Here is a 20906-nt window from a genome sequence, read left to right as displayed (position 1 = left end):
TTTGAATACTCCACTGTAATCTGGCGTGAAGAGCTTTTACGTTAGCACTAATAATTGAAACAGTTTGATTTTCTGAACAATACGAATTTAAAATCCAATCCGAAGCAGGAATGATTTCCTCATTGCTCTGTCTTTTGGCTGTTTTTCCTTTTCCAGGATTGTGACTGTTTCTGGAAAGGAATAAACAGAACAATTTCTAAAATAGTGTACATTTAAAAAGTACATCTGTGCCAACAGTTGCTTTAAGTCTCTGGACCTCACAAAATAACAGAAAGAAAGGAAACAAACAATTCTTTGTCAGAGCCCAAGCCTTAACAATGTCTGAGCAATGAAAAGTGTCTGAACAATGAAAACTAAAGGCAAGAACTGGCCCATCCTCTCCCTGCCTCAAGACAGTAGGTCTTTTGTTTAAATCATTATCTTACACATGAGGTCTTATGGGATCACCTTGAAGGTAGGTAGAGTACTGTTTTCATTTTAGAGATTGCAAAACATAGAGACCCCGATTGTGAGTTTTTTGTGTCTTTGTCTTTACCGGCTCACACTGAATTAATGAGACTGATGTGGGAACCAGAGGCAAATGAAAAACTAACTTTCCTTTCTGCCTACAGCCTTTGCCATAGGCAGGGTGACATTCCTCTAGGAGCTCAGCTGCCTGGATGATGACACTGCTAAGAGCAAAAGGTAATCTTATCTTAACATTCACCCTACCCCCCAGGATCCTGTAAGTCTACTTTAACATATAAGAATTCTTTTGAAAACTTCCTTTATCTCTACCATCACAAGATACATGTTGGCACTCATACTCCAAGCTTATGGCCCACTGATAAACATCTGAAGGGTCTCATGACTGAGGTTTTACTAAACAGTAATAAATGACCTTTTGCTAACAGCAGTTAGCCTCTCGAGGCCCTGGAAACCCTGCTTCCAAAACTCCTTAGAGACTTATGCTACCCCTAACGCCCTCCCAACCCGAAGGTATATAATCAGTCACCCATCACAACCCCAGTGTAACTCTTTCTGCCCCTGGGTCCTGTCCCCGTGCTTAAATACTACCACCTTTTTACACCAAAGGCGACTCAAGAATTCTTTTTTGGCCATCAGCTCTGGACCCCGCCACCACTCCAAAACTGCGTCAAGACCAAGGACTCCAAACTCCTGGTTGGGAAACTCGTTCCCCCCATTGCCATTCCCAACTCCTACCTTCTCCATTTTTTCACTTGGCTACAACACTTGCTTGGTTCGGAAAATTCTTCTGTCATCCTCCATATCCAAAACGTACTGCACCCCTTGTGGTTAGAGGGCCGAAACATTGTAACGCAAACACAAGAAGTCTTGGGACCTTTAGGAAATGAGGGAACAAATGCCCCACAACACTGAAATACACAAAAAAGATGATGTATTATAAACGCTGTGTTTATATGACTGCAGTCTTTGCCTGGTCTTAGCGCTCATGTCAAGGAATATAGTAACATTGAGAGACATTGCCGGGAGGAATCTTGGTGTTTTTCCTCTTATGGTCCAGAAGATAGACCTTGATGGGGCCCAGAGGAAGGTGAACAGTAATTTCAGGAATTTTTGCAGACTCAAGCCTACAGGTCTTCTGAGTCCCAGATAGGATGGTAAAAGGAACACGAACCTATGTGTGAGAAAAATCTACTCATAAGCCAACGGTCAGAGAAGCATCCTTTGATCCAGGGAACCAGGCAGGAGAGTCAAGATGTGCATCTTGCATTTCTTTTTCGCCTTCTCTTAAGTCTTCAGACACTTAGGACTCTTTCTCTTGACAATATTCACTCTCCTTTTAATTTTTCATCGTTATCTTCAGTGTCAATGACAGCAGTAAACAACAACCACAGGCTCAATGTCTTTGCAAGATGAAGATATAGAAGGTCTCAAATCCTGCCTCAAAGATTTGACACTTTTTGAAAAGAGAAGGACTGTATGTCTGAAGATTAAATAGTACAGGATATTCTGCCTCCAAAAATGAAGGTGTGAGCAATCAGGAATATGAGAATGGGTGGCAGAGAGAGGTAATCACTGCGAATCAGAAGGGTCAAGAGAGTTCATGAGGGAGGTGAGTATTCAGCATTCATTCCACACATACTCATTGAATACCGACTAAATGCCAGAGAGTTCCAGGTCCACGGAACATGGCAGTGTCCATGGCAGATGGAAAACTGTACCCTTGCGGTGACGCCCTCCTAGCGTGGCGAGGTGCACAATGGGCTAAATGCACAGAAGAAGACAGTGCGGTTTTTGGTGACGGGCGGCATGGAGACAAAGTAGGTAAAGGGCATATCTGAGACACACGGGGATGGTCAGGGAGAGTGTCACCAGGAGGGTATGAGTTCGGGTATGAGTTTCAGGTTTGAGTTCAAACCTGAAAGCGGTGAAGAAGCTAGCCAAGCAGGAAGAGTAAATGCTCCCATAAAAGCCCACGTGTATCCAAAGCCAAGGGAATGTCAGGAGCCGAGGGCCAGAGGTAGGACTGTTCTAATTTCCAGAATAAAGTAGGTCACTTTGGATGGAGGAAGGGGTATGTAGAGTGCTAGGTAAAATAGGAGGCAAGATTAAAGCCTGCTTCAAAACCACAGAATAGAAGTTGGAGTACAGACATTCACAGCATCAGGAACCCGTACTCTATCAGATCGGGGACGAGAAGAAGGCTTCCGGTCATCTAGGTGACCCTGCGTCACGCAAGTCAGCAAACACAACACTACAACTGTCTGCAACAGTAGAACAGCTTGATGAAACCCTATCAGCACGTTCTCAAAATTGGCAAATTCTAGGCATTTGACTGAAAAATAACGTGCAGGGCAGATGTTGGGGAGAGAGACGGTGGGGGTAAACGCTTCCACGACAATGTGAGAGAAAAGTAATTTCCTCAGTAACAACTCTACTGCCTGGAGAGGACACTTTGATGCATATTGTTTTGTATGACAATGAAAGGAAGTAAATATCTGTTCTTTGCTTGATACAAATCAAAAAAAGTATAATGTGCCTTAAATACCCTTGAGAAAAACTAGCCGACATTGAGGTTATTGTTGATGAAGTCCAGACCATGCCATCCCAAAATATGCAGCTCTGGCACATTGAGTAGTTTGAGTTAAAAGAAAAGAGCAACAGCAGGGACAGTCTCACTGTCTACCTTCTTTTCCTTAAAGAGGTCCTCCCTCTACCAGAAGCAAAGAGTCATTCTTCTCGCAGAGGACAGGACGTTGAGGCTCAGAGAAATCTGTGCAGACAAACATCATCTCCCAGTTAACTCCCCTAGTCCCAGCCCCTTCGCCGGTGACATTTTCTTAAGTTACCCTTCTTTGTCCAACACAGTATAGAAGCATTACCTTCTTAGAGCTTCTTTGGATTTTCGTTTTTCTTGTGAAAACTCCCATGTGCATGTAAACAAAAAGTAATAATTATAACTTGTAGGCTTTTATCCCATTAATTTGTCTATGTCAGTTGAATTCCTAGACCGAGTTGGAGACCCTATGAGTGTAGAGACAAGTTGTTCTTCCCCGACAAACGGAAGCATTTGCAAGAGTATGTCCTAGAGTAGACTGTCACTCACCTGAACACGGCAAGAGTTACAGCTGTAAGTGCTTTTAATTCATTAATTTATTCTGAGGGCCACCTGTTGTTTACATTACACACATTATAGAACACTGGTTACAGACAGGAGGCATAAGGATCCCTCATTTTAAAAAAGAACCTAACAATGACCAGAAATCTTGAAAGAAAGCTCATGTTGACTTGATCCGGATCTGTACGTTGTACTCATCTGACAGAATTCTTATAAAGCCAGTCATCTCCAGTCCTCCAAAAGCCACTTTTTAAAGAGAATGATTATATTCAATTTTTTTTTAATCTACTAAGTGTAAATATCTATTTAATACGCAGGATGTGTTCTTTGTGGAAATAAGTTTGAAAATAGTAGCTGGAAACCTCTCTTACGTCACATAGAAGCAATGTATAAAAATTTTTCAAAAGCATAAAAACTTCTATTTTTGGACCAAGGTGAAGTAAAACACACTTCTCCCTATTCTTTCTGCGAAGTACAACTAGCAACCCGGAACCTCCCATATACGTTAAACATAAGACTGCCAAAGGGTGTCGAGAAGGTAGGCTGGCTAAGTGACCTTGAAAGTTGAGGAACAAGATATTGTGTGTTCCCTGGGTTTTCTTTTTACCTCATCTATCCTGGATGTGGTGCTGAAGAAGCTGGCAATCTAGAAATGCCAAGGAAGGCAAACGAACAACAACAATAAAGACACAAAACCAGAAAACCCTGTTATCTCTAGCCAAAAGACCAAAGGTCCACCTAGATAGTGGAGAACTCAAGAAGTAACTACTCTCCTCCAGCCAAACACCATGGAAAACATCCTGCATCTCCCCCCCACCCCACTCCCCACCTATACGGTTTCTGTGGAGGCTGACGAGGGAAACAAAGGCAAGAAAAATGTAGCTTAACTTCCATTCCCTTATAGCCTGCAGCCCACTGCTGGATGTCAGACACCTGCAGGTGTAACACCCCTCAAGAAGTTCATGGCTGCCTTGATGCCTGTTTACACTTCCTTAAAAACTAAAAGCAACCTGGTCTGGACAATAGCTGAATGGTCCTGTGAGACCCTGCTTTCAGCATCCAGAAATTCCTTGGAGACTTACGGTGAAACTTGCAAAGTATAATCAGTCGCTCCTCCCAACCCCCGTGCAGCTCTTCCTGCCCACGGGTCCTGTCCTCGTGCTTTCATAAAGTCGCCTTTTTGTGCTGAAGACATCTCAAGAATTCTTTCTGGGCCATTTGCTCATGAACCCCACTTCAAACTCCATCAGAGGCTACATGGGGATCCTGGACTTCCACCCTTCTCGGCAACGATGGGGCACTTCTCCCCTCTCGGCATGTTGGAACTATCCACCTAGGATTTTAAAGCAACCATCGTAAAAATACTTCAATGAGCAATGACAGACACACGCGAAACAAGTGAAAGATGGGAAAGCCTCAGCATAGAAATAAAAGAAGAACCCAATTCAAGTTTTAGAACTGAAAAATACAATGCCTGGAATAACAAGCTCCGTGGATGGGGTCATGGATGGGGTCAACGGCAGAATGGAGAAGATAGGGACAAAACAGTGAATCTGAAGATTGAAAAATAGAAATTGCCCAATTTGAACAATGGAGAGAGAATAGACTGGGGAGAGAAATGAACATCAGAGACACGTAGAACGATGACAAAAGATGTAACATTCTTGTCTTCAGAGGACCAAAAGGAGAGGAGAAAAGAGGGTGGTGTTGGAAAAGTATATTTGAAGAAATAATAACCAAAAATTTCTAAATTTGACAAAAGACATAAACCTACAGATTTAGGAAGCTCCACAAACCCCAAGTGGAATAAACCCAAACACATAATCAAACCTATGAAAATTAAAGACACAAATATACACACACACAGACACACACACAGCAAGAGAAACAAAACCCATGTAAAAGGGAAAAATCAACTCAAATGGTAGCAGATTTGTCATCAGAAACCACATACCAAAAGGAAGGGTCACATATTTTTAAGAGCTAAAAGGGAAGAACTGATACTGTCCCTCTGAATTTCACGTCCTTGAGAAATTAGCAGGGAAATAAAGTCGTTCTCAGATAAAGTAAAGCATGAGAATTTGCTGCCAGTGTTATCTATCCATAGAAGAATGGCAGAAGGGAGTTGGGGGGGGGGGGTAAGAAAGAAATGATATAATATTTTTGGAACATTAACAAGGAAGAACAACAAAAAGAAATATGGGTAAACGCAATTGTCTTGAATCTTCTAAAGTATGTTTAGAGGCTAAATTTCTAATATTATCTGATGTGGTTCTCAACATATAGAGAGGAAATATTTCAGATAATTATAAACAAGGGAGGGTAAATGATTTAAAAGGAGAGAAGCTTGGTACAGTTCAACTGGTAACATGTAGATACCAGCGGACTGTGATGTTATGTGTATGTGATACCTAGAGCAACCACTAAAAAACTATCCAAAGACAATAAATGAATCAGAATCAAATTGTCTAAAGAAAATACTCAAGTAGCCCACAGGAAAGCCAGACCTAGAAAACAAAAAGTGGGTAACAGTGAGGGGGAAAAGAAACAAACAAACAGAAAAAAAAACCACCAGAAAACAAAAACTAAAATGGCAAACTTAAGGCCTAACATGTATGGGAGAAGAATTTTTCCCCAACCCTTTTAGGGCTCCTTGCTAGGTCTGATAATGAAACCGCCAAAGATAAATTAGCAGGAGAAAAGCATACACATTTTATTAGAACTTTTACACGTACTTGGGAGCCTTCCTAAAAAAAATGAAAACCTAAAGTGACCAGAGTAGGAAGCTTTTACAATGAAATATCTTTGTAAAGGACTGAAAAGACAAAGGGGTTTGGGCAATGGGTAGTAAATGGTGAAAAAGTAACAAGGTTTGTTCATACAGCTTTCTTGGCCCTAAATTCCCTGTTTCTGGTAATAAGCATGTTTCCCTAATCCTGTCTTGAGGGAAGAGGAGGTCAAAGTGAACTTCTTGCTTTTGCTGTTTTCCCAAACTCCTTTGGCTTAAGATATTCAGTATGTCAAGGTGCCATCTTTTGGGGTAGTAGGTCCTGAACCCCATCAATGTCAATTAATTGCACCAAATACATATGATCTAAATGCATCCATTAAAAAACAGAGATTGGCTGAGTGGATAAAAATGTGCTGCAAATGTACGCTGTTATAGGGGAGGAAAAATAATTTTCCCTCTACCCTTCTAGGTTGTTGGCTGAGACCCCCCTTATTGTTGGAATAAAAGACTACCAGGAGAAAAAGAAACTGAGGTTTAATGACATGTGTACCTCCTGTATACAAGGGAGAGATCCAGGAATTATTGAGTAATGCCCCAAATGGCCCAAGCCACTGCCTTAAATACCATCTCCAGCTAAACACGAAAGATGTTGGGGGTGGGGGTGGGGGGCCAGTTCTGGGAAGTTACCAGGCGAAGCACATTTAACCGGGTATGGTTAAATCTTTGACCAGATTTAAATCTTTACGCAGATTTAAATCTTTGCCTTCTCCAATGGGTCCCCCTAGTTTTAGTCATCCTTTTCCCAGTACAGAGAGGGAAACACTCTTACAAATGCAGATTTCCCTGGTAAATGTAAACTTCTCTCACAAATGACTAACTTCTACTGGGGTTTCAAAGCTTTTTAAATGTCTGCTATTTAAAGAAATAAATAATCCACTCAAGGTAATCCTTACACCAAAGAGGTATATTTTAGGGTGGCGAATAATGTCCCCCTTCACTGTCTACAAGGAACTCACCTGAAATAGAACTACACACGCAGGTTGAAATTAAAGGGTAGGAGAAGCGAAACCATACAAATATCAACAAAAAGGAATCAGGATTGCCTCTCCTAATCAGATAAGTAAACCAGAGCAAAGAAAGTTACCAGAGATAGAAAGGGATATTACAGACCAATAAAAGGGTCAAACTACTAAGAAAGCCATACGATTCTAAATGTATAAGCACCAAATAACAGCCTCGCAAAATACATGAGGCAAAAAATGGTTGAGCCGAGGGGGTGTGGGGCAAGCTGAGAGCAAAGTACAGGCTAACAGCACCCCTCTGCCCCCACATCCCCCACCCCAAGTGGGATATGTGTGATATTCCTCGGACACTCCTGGCCACCCAAGAACAGGCGAAAGGAAAGAAAGCAGATGGTTGACTCGTGGAGATCACAGTCCTGCAGGACAGGAATCTCCTTCAGTTTATGGAGAGCTTACTTAGTAAACGGCAAGAAAAAGGCAGTCTTATCCACAGCCTAATTCCCAGACACCTATAGGCTCCATTTCCTGGAGCCCTAATATCACCTTCGTCAAGATGGAAGGGGGTTTAAGTGCTTGCCATGGTGATGGGGGAAACTAAGGCAAATGAAAAATTAAATTTCCTTACTGTCTACACCCCATTGACAAGCCCTTGAAACCGGCAGAGTGACCTCCCTCTGGGAGCTCAGCTGCCTCAATGATCACACTTTGCTGGGGGCAAAAGAGAGCCTTAGCTTAACATTACCCCGACCCCTCAAGATCCTGTAAGTCTCCTGAAACACATAAAAACTCCTTTGCAAACCTCCTTTATCTTTAACCCCCAAGTATATGTTGGCAATTAGATTCTCAGCTTATGGGCCCTGGTATACATCTGAAGGTCTCATGACTGAGGTTTCACTAAATGGTAATAAATGACATTTTTCTAACAACAGCTACTGCCTCAAGGTCCTAGAAACTTTGCTTCCAAAATTCCTTACAGATACACTCTACCCCTAACCCCACCCCGCCCCAGCCTGAGAGTATATAATTAGTCACTCTTCACAGCCCCAGGGCAGCTCTTTCTGCCTACCCGTCCTGTCCCTTTGCTTTAATTAAATCACCTTTTTTCACCAAAGAGGTCTTCAAGAATTCTTGCTTGGACGTTGGCTCCGAACCCCCCTTCCCCCTTCACTCCAAAACGTCCTCACAAAGGCCGTCAGGCAATTGAAGCTTGTAGGCCATCCTGAGCTAAGAAATGGGATAGGGGCCTGGGGCTTCAAAGGGGAGGGGGCAATTCACAGAAAGGTAAGCGTAGATGTTTGGTTAATCAGATGTTTGCTCTGCCCGGCAGAAAAACCTTTCAGATTAAAAAAAAAACCAGGTATGCCTGACAATAGCTCTCCTTCTGGTAGTGTTAGAGTAGGCAGTTAGTTACATTTCAACAGGATGCCTGGAGGTCAGCAACGAGGAAGTCGTGGCCAGCTATCTGGAAAGTGAGAGGCCCGTCACACCAGACAGGCCCAAAATGGCGGCGAACTGACAGAAAGCCCCTGAACAAATTAGGAAAAAAAGGCCTGAAACCCTGCTTTTCATCCCTAGTGAACATCCTAGTTAACACCTAGGATAAAAGAAAGAAACCCGAACCCCAGGGAGGCAGCTGGCTGTCTCTCTGGAGCTTTCTCCTTCTCCTATCTCAAGAGTGTACTTTTCACTTCAACAAACTCTCCCACTTGTGTCCCTCGTCCGCTGTGTTCTGTGTCTGTCTTTGGATTCTTTCTCCTGACAAGACCAATAACCTTTGGCGACTCCTTTGGGGCCGGCTCAGTCGAGGCCTCAGGGCCCGAGTTTTCCCAGTTTACCCGGCAACAAGCTCTCTATTAATTTAAAAGGATAACAGAAGGTATGCTCTCACTTGTATTACATTTATACACCTGTCCATATAGACTTGCACAAAGGAAAACTTCCAGAAGATTGAGGGCAAAAATGTCCCGGATAATGGAATTACAGTAGATTTTTATTTGTCTATTTGAAATTATTTTGAATGGTTGATGGGCAGACAGAGGGGGTTGGGAGACCTTTCATTTGGAGGGAGGCCGAGAATTTGGAAAAGAGAAGAAAGGTCCACAAACAGATAACAGGGGGTCCAGAAAGTGTTTCTCCCCTACAAATTCAGCTTTTCCTGTCTCCAGGTCACCTTTGTTGGACCGGAAGGTAGGAAGAACTTTCCATGACTGAAAGGAGAATCAGGAAGGTAAGACAGGTTATTTTTTGCTCATTTGCGTTGTTACTCAGAGACTGCCTCTCTGAAGAAAATGTGGGTGTAAGGGGGTGTATAAACCCTTCTAGAATTTAACTTTGATGGCTTGACTGCTGGCCTTGCTGTGTCCAAAGTTGGTGCTTTATCGGATACAACTGGGGAGATTTTATTAAAAAAATTTTTCTGGTTTCTCCGCACTCCCACTATAGATCTGGGGTCCTACCACAGGGTCCGGGCATCGATTTTTTAAAAAAATCTCGTTCACTTGTTACAGATCAGCCAGGTATCCAGGAGAGATGGCAAAAAGGCCTAGGTCTGAATTTAGGAGGCTTGGGGTTTAGTTTGAACTCCTCAATTAAGGGTAAAGTTTTAGGTAAAGCATCAAATATCAGGAAGGAAGGGAAGCAAGAGGGAGAGGAGGAGAGAGAAGAAAGGGACCAAAGCAAGCAGGCAGGCAAAAGTTTTGAAGGACAAGATGGGGAGAAAATAATCTGTTTGATCATTTTGAAAAGATCATTTTGAAAAGGATAGGGAATAATATTACCATCCAGATCTCACCTCTCCAGGGGAAGAACCTAAGTGTCAGTGATTCTTAAACTGTAGCCGGAGTTTGATAATTAGAAAAAGAAAAAAAAAAAAAAACACAAAAGGAAAGAAAAAGGAAAGGAAAGGAAAGGAAAGGAAGAGAAAAGAGAAGAAAAGAAAAGAAAAGAAAAGAAAAGAAAAGAAAAGAGAAGAAACAGAAAGAAACGAAACAAAAAGAAGAGAAAAGAAAAGAAGAGAAAAGAAAAAGGACCTGGGAGGGGTGAGGGGAGATGTCTTTTTATAAGAATGAATTTTAAAGACAGGGGTCTCTTTCACAGCTATATGTTGCCTCTGCTGAGACAGTAAATACACAGCAGTCTACTGACGTGGTATCTGGGAAAAGAGAATTTAAGTTTAACTTTTCATTTTAAAGGGGTCCTTAAAAAAAAGAAATTAAAGAAATCCTACTTCAAATTTGACTTCTTCATCCAAAGGACACTGTTGTAGATCGCCCTTACGTAAAGTGTTCGTAAACCGATGAAAAATATTCTTTCCCTCCCCTTTTCACAGGCAGTCAACAGCTCAGTCCTACCCAATCTGACACCGCCCCCCCCCCCTCAAACCGGGACCCAGACCTGCCCAAATGTCTCCTCTTCCTCCACCAAGATCATTACTGTCTTTTGAGCATCATTTTTGGAGTCCCAGTTTTTTGAAAAAGGTTTACTAAGAACAACCCGCATACCAGCCTCTGCGGGGCCCTCCCGGCCAGCCAACGAGGTGCCGCGAAGGGGAAGCGCGGGAAATTCAAACTCTTTGTCCTTCCTAGAGCTGCACGGCCGTGCTTCCCGCCCTTCTGGTGGCATTCCAGAGAAACCAGTGACACAGGAAATAGGAGCCCGGGTTTCCGACCTGCAAGAAAACTGAAACCGGTTTAGATCGGCCGTTGCCATCGGGAAACAATTCTAACGCGAAACTAGAGTAATTTCATTTAATGCGTGCGCAGAGAGCTTGAGGTATACCCCATGGATGCCCACGGGAACCACGGGCGGCTCCGCTGTTTACCTAATGCTTTAGGTTCTGGGGAGTTGAGGCTCCGGGAATACGTGCGCCTACCGGCTCTTTCTAGTACCTGGACCTCTCCTCCTCCCAATTGGGCAGCATGGAATAGTAATCCGCGGAGGGTCCCTATTTTGAAATGCTGTAGTCACTTCTTTACCTAGCAGGGAAACTCCCGTCTACTTTAGAAACCTGCAGACACAGGGAAAGGAGTGAGCGCTTCCAAGTATTACGAGTTTGGGGGAAAACGAAACGTGGGCTGAAAAAAACCTTACAAGTGAAGTGGCGCTTTGCAGCACAGCCATTGCGCCACAATATTTTATTTCGCTGAGAGCCTAGTTAGTGACCACCCAAACGCATATTTGGCTCTAAAAATGCCCCTACGGATCACCATTTCAGTGGATTCCTTAAGACTGTAGCCCAAGCTTGCAATTGCTCAGCCACGGAATGGCAGTTATAGCTCTCCTTTGATCAAGTGGGTGGCTCTGAAAAGAGCCTTTGGGTTGGATCGTGCCTCCAAACACTCACTTGGAGCTGGTGTACTTGGTGACGGCCTTGGTGCCCTCGGACACGGCGTGCTTGGCCAGCTCCCCGGGCAGCAGCAGGCGCACGGCCGTCTGGATCTCCCGGGACGTGATGGTCGAGCGCTTGTTGTAATGCGCCAGGCGCGACGCCTCGCCCGCGATGCGCTCGAAGATGTCGTTCACGAACGAGTTCATGATGCCCATGGCCTTGGACGAGATGCCGGTGTCGGGGTGCACCTGCTTCAGCACCTTGTACACGTAGATGGAATAGCTCTCCTTGCGGCTGCGCTTGCGCTTCTTGCCATCCTTCTTCTGCGCCTTAGTGATGGCTTTCTTGGAGCCCTTCTTCGGGGCAGGAGCAGATTTGGAGGGCTCAGGCATGGTTTTTTTCTAAGAGCTGTAGAAATGCTAATCGCACTCCCCACAACAAAGGTTAGTGTTGTGAGGGGTCCAGAGCCCATTCTTTTATAGTTCTTCAATGCAAATGAAGGTTCAAGAATTATCACTTCTGATTGGATAAAAGCAGAACACTTTCGTTAAGGGGAGGGGTTTATGCAAATGAGGGGTACACAGTTTCTCTTCCTATTGGATACACAGGCAAACATACTTTGACCAATGGGAAGGCGTATTGGCTCATCCCTGCTCTGCCTATAAAAGAACTTTTTTTTTTTTTTTTTTTTTTTTTTTTTAAATTTCCCTGAGCTGCCAAGTTCGTCTCTTTGTATTTCGCGGATCTTTAGCTGGTGAGTTAGTCTTCCTTGATATGTCTGGACGCGGGAAGCAGGGCGGCAAGGCTCGCGCCAAGGCCAAGACGCGCTCGTCGCGGGCCGGGCTGCAGTTCCCGGTGGGGCGCGTGCACCGCCTGCTCCGCAAGGGCAACTACGCCGAGCGGGTCGGGGCCGGCGCGCCGGTGTACCTGGCGGCCGTGCTGGAGTACCTGACGGCCGAGATCCTGGAGCTGGCGGGCAACGCGGCCCGCGACAACAAGAAGACGCGCATCATCCCGCGCCACCTGCAGCTGGCCATCCGCAACGACGAGGAGCTCAACAAGCTGCTGGGCCGCGTCACCATCGCGCAGGGCGGCGTCCTGCCCAACATCCAGGCCGTGCTGCTGCCCAAGAAGACCGAGAGCCACCACAAGGCTAAGAGCAAGTAAAGTCTAGCCCAGAAGACCACGGATCTTCCGCTTTTCTACAGCTAATCAAAGGCTCTTTTCAGAGCCATCCATATTTTCACATGAAAGGCTAGTAACCAGCCTGTTACGTTAGTAGAATCAGTCCTGAATCTGTAAAAGATAAGGTAACGTCAAAACCTTGTTCAAAAAACAAAACAAAAAACCCCCACTCAACTTTATATGCCAGATGGAACTGACCTACAAAAAGTAAAGGGGCTCAAATGTAAGCATAACAAGCAGAATGGGAATTTGCGTTTGGCCAATAAGAAAGCCGCGCGGGATTTTCAAATTTTCAATTTAAGGAAAACCCATCGTATCAAAGAAGCCCGAGATCATTTGTTGCTGTCCAGTGTAGTGTGAATCTAGCATTACCAGACCAAGTGCTTTACATGCTATCTTCCAGGTCCATCCAGGGACCCTGCCATGTAGTTTCACACGAGAAAACTGTATTAAGGGAGGTATAATGACCAAAGACCTAGGAAGTGGCAGTCCAAGAGACCCGAGGTTTACTTAAAAATAACTAATCCAGACGTCTAGGGGAGAAGGAGACAAGACAATCGCACTCAGAGAAGTGTGCAGCCCAGCAGGTTGGTGACATTCGAGCCTGTCAGGAATTGAGAATCTCAGGTCCCACTTAGGTTTACTGAACCAAAAGTTACGTTTCGCATGGTGAAATCCTCGCTTTTCACGCTGTACTCTGTGAAAGGATAAAACAGAACCTGGACGCTGAAAAGAGGGGTGAGGTGGAGTGATTCATCCAATCAGGCTCTCCAGTAATTAATTACCCTTCGACCAATGGTTTTATCGCGCGGTTCTTTTGAAAAATGACAAGACCAATCAGAATGCTTCTTACTGTATATAAGGGGAACTTCGCCCTTGCCCACCAGGTTCTGTGTGTTGTTAGTTGTTTCAGATGGCTCGCACGAAGCAGACGGCGCGCAAGTCGACGGGCGGCAAGGCCCCGCGCAAGCAGCTGGCCACCAAGGCGGCCCGCAAGAGCGCGCCGGCCACCGGCGGCGTCAAGAAGCCGCACCGCTACCGGCCCGGCACGGTGGCCCTGCGCGAGATCCGCCGCTACCAGAAGTCCACCGAGCTGCTGATCCGCAAGCTGCCGTTCCAGCGGCTGGTGCGCGAGATCGCGCAGGACTTCAAGACCGACCTGCGCTTCCAGAGCTCGGCCGTGATGGCGCTGCAGGAGGCGTGCGAGGCCTACCTGGTGGGGCTCTTCGAGGACACCAACCTGTGCGCCATCCACGCCAAGCGCGTCACCATCATGCCCAAGGACATCCAGCTGGCGCGCCGCATCCGCGGGGAGCGGGCGTAAGGCCGGTTTTTGGTTGAAAAAGGCTCTTTTCAGAGCCACCCACACTTTCTCTTAAAAGTACCTGTAACTTTTAATTGCTTGGCGTAATTGAGCCGCTGTGGAAATAGTCCTTTACGGATGTTTTTCATGTTCGGTATCTGAGCGTTGCATATCCCTTTTCCCCAGTCCGTTCTATTAAGTGATTTGTCATTCACGTGGCGGCTTGTTGAATATAGATCTAGTTACTCACAACTTGGACCAGTTTGACGTGCATACAAGAAATTGAGGACAAAGTAAGCTTTTAATTGGCTTTTGAGTTCTCCAGGGAGTTGTTTAATGTTTATTTTTGAGAGACCGGGCGAGTGGTGGAGAGGCAGAGGGACACCCCAGAATGAAACAGGCTCCTCCTGGCTCCGAGCTGTCAGCACAGGGCCTGCCGGGGCCCGAACTCAAGGACCTGACCTGGGCGGAAGTCGGAGCTTAACCGACAGAACCACCCAGGCGCCCCCTTCAGGGCGTTTCATTTGTAGTGCCATTCTCTGAAGAGCACTTCCACGGATTCATTGTTACCTGGTTGGGCTTTAATAAAAGAGAACATTTAGTTATGTGAGTTTGTAGGAGCTCCTGACCATCTCCTGTAATTCCTGCCCTTGGTCCACTTAGCATAATAGAAGTTAACCTAATAGCATGATCAGTATCCATCCACTTAAGTGTTAATTTCCTTGTTAATTTCCTAAGTTTAAAAGTATAATGAACTGATGCTAGGTAAGCTTTTTCTGAGGCTTAAAATTTACACAACTTGGCAACTCTTAACAATTACAATTCAAAATTTCAAATACAAAACTAGACAGTGAAAATTTATAATGGAAAGATGAGCCAAATTCCAATTTTGCAAAAATAAAACCATAGCCATCACAAAGTTCAGAAGAATAGCACATTTTATTAACTCTCGAATACAACCTTATCATGCTTATTTTCCTGTTTTTTGACCGCATACTCCGACTTCATCTTCACTCGAAAGTTATTTTGTACTATTTTCTATATAGACAATAGGAAGACAATTCAGTATTTCCTCCAGCACGATTGATCACAAACTGTTTTGTTCTCCTGATCTCTTAGTACTTTCAGCTTCAAAGCACATTATTGGTAATGTTATGTGTAAGACTGTTTTCAAATTTAGAAAATCCTGTCAAGCTTCTTGCATACGTGAGCTGTAAAATTTAGAGGATTTCTTCATGGACTAGCTTCCCGTTCTGTACATTTCAAATCTTGACTCGGCTGTACTATACGTTCACTGCCAGCGCGTTCGCTATGAAAATGTAGATGTCATATAATGACAGGAGTCCAACATCTTCTTGTCTGTAATCCAGCTGAGTTTGTCCATGAACAGGAGAAAACTCCTTGACGCCATTCTTACTTCAGATTGGCTAGAACTGAACTATATATGAGCACATCTGCAAATCGCACTGCTCATCTCATTAACCCCTACCCAAATACATTCAACTCCATTTTCTCTTACCCAAATCCAGATATGTTCTTCAGTATCTCACCATAATCAGACAAAAGGTGAACTGTAATGAAAGGGAAGATTAACTTCCGATAGACAACAAGTCTAACCGGCTGTGAAGAAAGTATTTTAACATTGAAATTTTGCAAAAAAATGAGACCCAGTGAACACAGTCCCAAGAGCCCCTCTCAGACCTTTGCGCCTAATATTTGAGTTTCATTAGCTTCTGGGTAAACCTGCTTCTGATCACTGGCTGTGTTTTTCTAACTTATATACGGCTTTCCCATGCCCTGCTACCACTCTGTTCTAACATCTCAGCCTAGCACCCTAGGAGTTGAGAATCACTGGTTTGGGATGACTCTAGGCCTCTGGCAAAGAGCTTTGCTTTGCATGATGCTTTGAACTGTGGTACCATTCTCAGAGTTACCAGAAGAACAAAAGTTAGTGGGGAGGAGATAAAGTCAATTCTGAGCAGGTTGAACATTTTCAGTATCGCGGTGAGTTCCCTGGGACAATATTGCAGGATGGTATCGATCTAGCCTGGGCTGAATATCATCTTCCTTTAGAGAAGGGTCCATGGAAGAGGTCCCCACATTTTCGTTGGAGTCTGTCTCCTAGTTCTCCATGGGTCAAGTAGCACATGAACCGATTGGCCTGCATTATTATAGAACATTCTTAATACAACCCTGAAAATCAGGTTCTCTCACTGTCTCCATTTTATAGAGGAAGAACGTTAGCCCAAGAGGGTTTACTTTAATTGGCCAGATTCATAATAGATATCATTGACAAGCAACCTCACAACAAACCCACACACTAAATATCTTCGGACCAATAAGACTTCCTGGAAATGGATTGTTAGACCCAGTTCCTCCTCAAGGCTCACTCAGACTCACAGATTAGTGGATGGGTGGGAAATGCAGTGGCCTGGCCTGGGCTATGTTCTGTTATGAGAGTCCTCTGGCCAGTGGCCTAGTACGAGGGGAAATGCATACGATGCATAGAAGAAACATCACCTTTCAGGGATGCTCTCTGGGCTTCAGGACCAGCTTAGAATAATCATTTCCTTGGAAACATCTGGATTCTACTACAGAGCAGGTATTTGCTTGTGTTTTCTTCACAGTATTTAGTTACTGTGGAACTATATCATCCAAGATAGTAGCCACTAGCCATATATGGCTATGAAGCACTTGAAATGTGGCTGGTCCAAACCGAGATGAGCTTTACGTGTAAAATACGTACCAGGTTTCAAAGAGTTGTCTGAAAAATAGAATTAAAAAAAAAAATCTCAGTATTTTTTATATTAGATAACTTGTTGAAATAATATTTCTATAACAGTGAGTTAAAATACTCTCAAAATAGATTTTTCTTGTTCCTTTTCGCTTTTTGAAATGTGGCTACTAGAAAACTTCAAATAACCTATGTGACTCCTATTGTATTTCTGAGGAAAAGCACTACTCTGCAAAGGGTAATGACACCGGCTCACTGAGCAGAAACTAACTAGCTATGTTCTTTTTTTTTTTTTTTTAATTTTTTTTAATGTTTATTTATTTTTGAGACAGAGAGAGACAGAGCATGAATGGGGGAGGGTCAGAGAGAGAGGGAGACACAGAATCTGCAGCAGGCTCCAGGCTCTGAGCTGTCAGCACAGAGCCCGATGCGGGGCTCGAACTCACGGACCGTGAGATCATGACCTGAGCCGAAGTCGGACGCTTAACCGGCTGAGCCACCCAGGTGCCCCTAACTAGCTATGTTCTTAATATCACCAGTCCTCAGTAATCATGACACCTACCTTTGAGTGCTAAGAAGGTGTTTGAAAAGAAATGGAGGGGTGCCTGGGTGGCTCAGTCTGTTAAACGTCTGACTTTGGCTCAGGTCACGATCTCAAGGTCGGTGGGTTTGAGCCCTGCATCCGGCTCTTGTGCTGACAGCTCGGAGTCTGGAGCCTGCTTCGGATTCTGTGTCTCCCTCTCTCTCTGCCCCTCCCCCGCTTGCACTCTGTTTCTCTCTGTCTCAAAAATGCTAAGCAAACATTAAAAAAAGAAAAGCAATGGAGACTTCTCCCCGACAATGCTTGGCACGTTGTAAATTAGAACTCAGGAATTGCTAGCTCTCGACAGCAGTGTTGTTCCCACTGTACCCTAAATCGCAGCTGTACTCTGAAACCCTCTAATGATGTCACCTTGCCTTTTACTAGACCAACCTGTTCATCTCTGGCCTGGATTTCAACACAAAGTTACTCTCTACATTTCCCTCAGGCGTAGAATCACCTAGAAATTTGCCTACGAGAAGTAATAGGATATTTAATTTTTCAGCCACGAGACCACTTGTGTATGCGCAGAAAAATTTTAAAAGGTGGGTATAATGCATTAAAATAACCTGTAATTTCTTTTTTTTCTTTTCTTCTTTTTTTTTAATGTTTATTTATTTTTGAGACAGAGAGAGACAGAGCATGAACAGGGGAGGGGCAGAGAGAGAGGGAGACACAGAATCTGAAACAGGCTTCAGGCTCTGAGCTGTCAGCACAGAGCCCGACGCGGGGCTCGAACTCGCGGACCGTGAGATCATGACCTGAGCCGAAGTCGGACGCTTAACTGACCAAGCCACCCAGGCGCCCCTAACCTGTAATTTCTGAGTTACACTTTTATCGTACGTGGACATGAGATCATGAATTTTCATGTTGAATTATCAATCAGCAATTTATTTGATGCGGTAATCATTGCCAAGTTTAGGTAGTCAGCCATGTTTGGGCAATTATTTGAATATATTATTGCCGTTGTCAATATTATTTTATAATAATAAGTAGATTATTGAAAATGATAACATTAATAATGTCAAAATAAAATGTAGACTTCATAAACTAAAAATCAAGACAAGGACCTTTTTCTTAAAGCAGCCAATGTAGAGTCTAATGAATGGCTTACAGTATTAGACCTAAGCCAGTCAACTTTGTGGACACCCGTGAGGGAATGGGCCAAAATCAAGGAAACATATTGTTGAAGGTCTTATCGAAAGTCTAGGCAAAATTAGAGGTTTTTACGATAACTTTTAGCTCTCCGTGAGTGAACTCTCCCCTCACCCTTGCTAGAGAAGGGCAAATATTTGTTTTTGAGGAATACATTTCATTTGAATAGTAAAAGGGTGCCCTTTACCTATACAAATATGTTTGCAGGAGACATTCAATGTTAGGATCCATTGTAAGTATATGAACCTAAAAAGTGTGTGGACTTGAAAGCATGAGTACTTAGCACAAGTACTTATAGTACTTAGCACAAGTACTGTGATTAAATTTAAGTGTCTTAATTGGGTCTCCTGGTTGCTGCAACTTGACCCAACCTGAGCCAAGGGAGGTTCCTGCCCCAGTGACAGGAGTACAGATGGCTCAGAGGACCCAGAATCCCCACGTTAGGAACCCAGAGAACGAAGCTCTATGCATCTCTCCTCTGTGCTCTGCCCTTGGCTCCATTCGGCATTTTTTTTTTTTTTTAACGTTTTTTATTTATTTTTGGGACAGAGAGACAGAGCATGAACGGGGGAGGGGCAGAGAGAGAGGGAGACACAGAATCGGAAACAGGCTCCAGGCTCCGAGCCATCAGCCCAGAGCCTGACGCGGGGCTCGAACTCACGGACCGCGAGATCGTGACCTGGCTGAAGTCGGACGCTTAACCGACTGCGCCACCCAGGCGCCCCACGGCATTTTTGATTCACCAGACCTCCCGGTGTCTCCTACAGATGAAACTCCCAGCCCCTGACATCAGGTCACCTCAATTTCTGCAACTCAGTTCCAGTTTTTGAACAGAGAATTTTTGATTGGCTCATATTGGCCCAATGACTTTTGGACCGGTCAACCCCCTTTAAGGTAAAAAGTTTAGGTCCACGGAGGACAGCGTGTATGAAGACCCACTGATATGAAAGCTTTAAACCAAGGATGAGGCTAGAGAAGAGCAGGATATTTGGGACCAGAGGGCATTCTAGAGTTTATTGTCCGTAAGGCTGCCATGAGCCACATACAGTTAAGTGAGCTCTTGAAATAGCCACGTAGGAACTGAGATGTGCTGTTTGTGTAAAATACATGGAGATTCCAAAGACAGAATATGAGAAACAAAAAAGAATGTAAAATCTCTCATAAATATTTTTACATTGATTTTGTGCTGAGCAAGAATATTTTGGACATGTTAGGTTAAATAAATTATGTGGTTTTTTTTAATATTTCTTTTTGAGAGTGTGTGTGTGAGAGAGAGAGAAAGAGAGAGAGAGTGGGGGAGCAGCAGAGAGAAAGGGAGACAGAGGATCTGAAGAGCCTGATGTGGGGCTCAAACTCACAGACCATGAGATGATGACCCCAGCGGAAGTCAGATGGTTAACGGACTGAGCCATTCAGGTGCCCCTAAATTATGTTATTAAAACTGATTCACCTGTTTCTTTCTTCCTTAGTTAATTTGGCTATAGACAGGACTGTTCTAGAGGTTGTTCATTCACTAGGCATAGATCCCTTCCATTACTGGATATCTTCAGTGTGCCAGGCCCCAAAGGAATCAAAAATCTCATAGGTTGTCATTTTCAACAGCAACAAAGATGACAAGATATCTGGGAATAAAGGGTAATATATAATATGAAGATCTGTCTGCAGAAAATTTGAAACATTCTCCACAGGTACAAAATATTGGGGGGGGGGGGAGGGATGTGAAAACATAAAATGTTCTTGAACAGGAAAACTCATCCTCTCCCCAAATTAATTTGTAAATTTAACACCATCCCAATAAAACGAGGATATTGAGGTTGTGTGTGTGTGTGTGTGTGTGTGTTTATGTGTAATGGAAGGGTGAAGAGGTGAGGTGGGAGGGAGGAAGCATCTTAAAGTGCATTTCGAAAAACAAAATAAATAAACAAAAACTAGAATAACCAGGAAATTCTGGAAAAAAAAAAAAAAGAGCAACGACAGGGAATGAGCTCTATCCTCCCTCGGTCATGTTATAACATCTCAGTTTCTCAAACATTCGTGTTATAACATCTCAGTTTCTCAAACATTCCATTTTTATTTCAGTACCTACTATGGGTTATGTATTCTCAGCATTGAAGACAGTGCTGTGAACAATACTTAACAGTATGATCTCAGTGGAGAAATGACCAGAAAGATCAAAGGGACAAAGTAGAAAACCTAGGATTACTCCACCTATCCATGGAATTTAGCCTATGATAACGGTTGGCATCTCCAACGGGAGTGAGGTGGGGAGGGGAAAGGAAGCAGAAA

The 20906-nt window shown here is 43.9% G+C and overlaps 3 protein-coding genes across 6 annotated transcripts; 2 read left to right on the top strand and 1 right to left on the bottom strand.

The window, feature by feature from the left end:
• Positions 1–759: 759 nt before the first annotated feature.
• On the bottom strand, positions 760–12118 carry LOC144616340 (histone H2B type 1-B). 4 transcript variants are annotated; one of them, XM_078446555.2, is made up of 3 exons: positions 11679–12117; positions 10837–11003; positions 760–4916 (listed from the first exon to the last, which is right to left on the bottom strand). In XM_078446555.2, the coding sequence occupies exons 1-3, from the start codon at positions 12053–12055 to the stop codon at positions 4909–4911; spliced, it is 552 nt and encodes a 183-aa protein (XP_078302681.1). In that variant the 5' UTR covers positions 12056–12117; the 3' UTR covers positions 760–4908. The 4 variants fall into 4 exon arrangements, with proteins under 4 accessions (XP_078302681.1, XP_081651816.1, XP_078302682.1 ...); XM_081795690.1 differs by lacking the exon at positions 760–4916 and having other exon boundaries at positions 10640–11003; positions 11679–12118; XM_078446556.2 differs by lacking the exons at positions 760–4916; positions 10837–11003 and adding an exon at positions 11315–11342 and having other exon boundaries at positions 11679–12115.
• Positions 12119–12406: 288 nt separating this feature from the next.
• LOC144616339 (histone H2A type 1-H-like) lies at positions 12407–13018 on the top strand. Its single transcript, XM_078446554.2, has one exon. The coding sequence runs from the start codon at positions 12438–12440 to the stop codon at positions 12828–12830; it is 393 nt and encodes a 130-aa protein (XP_078302680.1). The 5' UTR covers positions 12407–12437; the 3' UTR covers positions 12831–13018.
• A 714-nt stretch (positions 13019–13732) lies between these two features.
• On the top strand, positions 13733–14458 carry LOC144616338 (histone H3.1). Its single transcript, XM_078446553.2, has one exon. The coding sequence runs from the start codon at positions 13762–13764 to the stop codon at positions 14170–14172; it is 411 nt and encodes a 136-aa protein (XP_078302679.1). The 5' UTR covers positions 13733–13761; the 3' UTR covers positions 14173–14458.
• Positions 14459–20906: the final 6448 nt, after the last annotated feature.

Source organism: Panthera onca, chromosome B2 (genome assembly GCF_046562875.1).
Source record: "Panthera onca isolate mPanOnc1 chromosome B2, mPanOnc1 haplotype 2, whole genome shotgun sequence".
Taxonomy (NCBI): domain Eukaryota; kingdom Metazoa; phylum Chordata; class Mammalia; order Carnivora; family Felidae; genus Panthera; species Panthera onca.
Note: the sequence above shows the minus strand (reverse complement) of the source record. Positions and strands in the feature narration are given on the sequence as shown.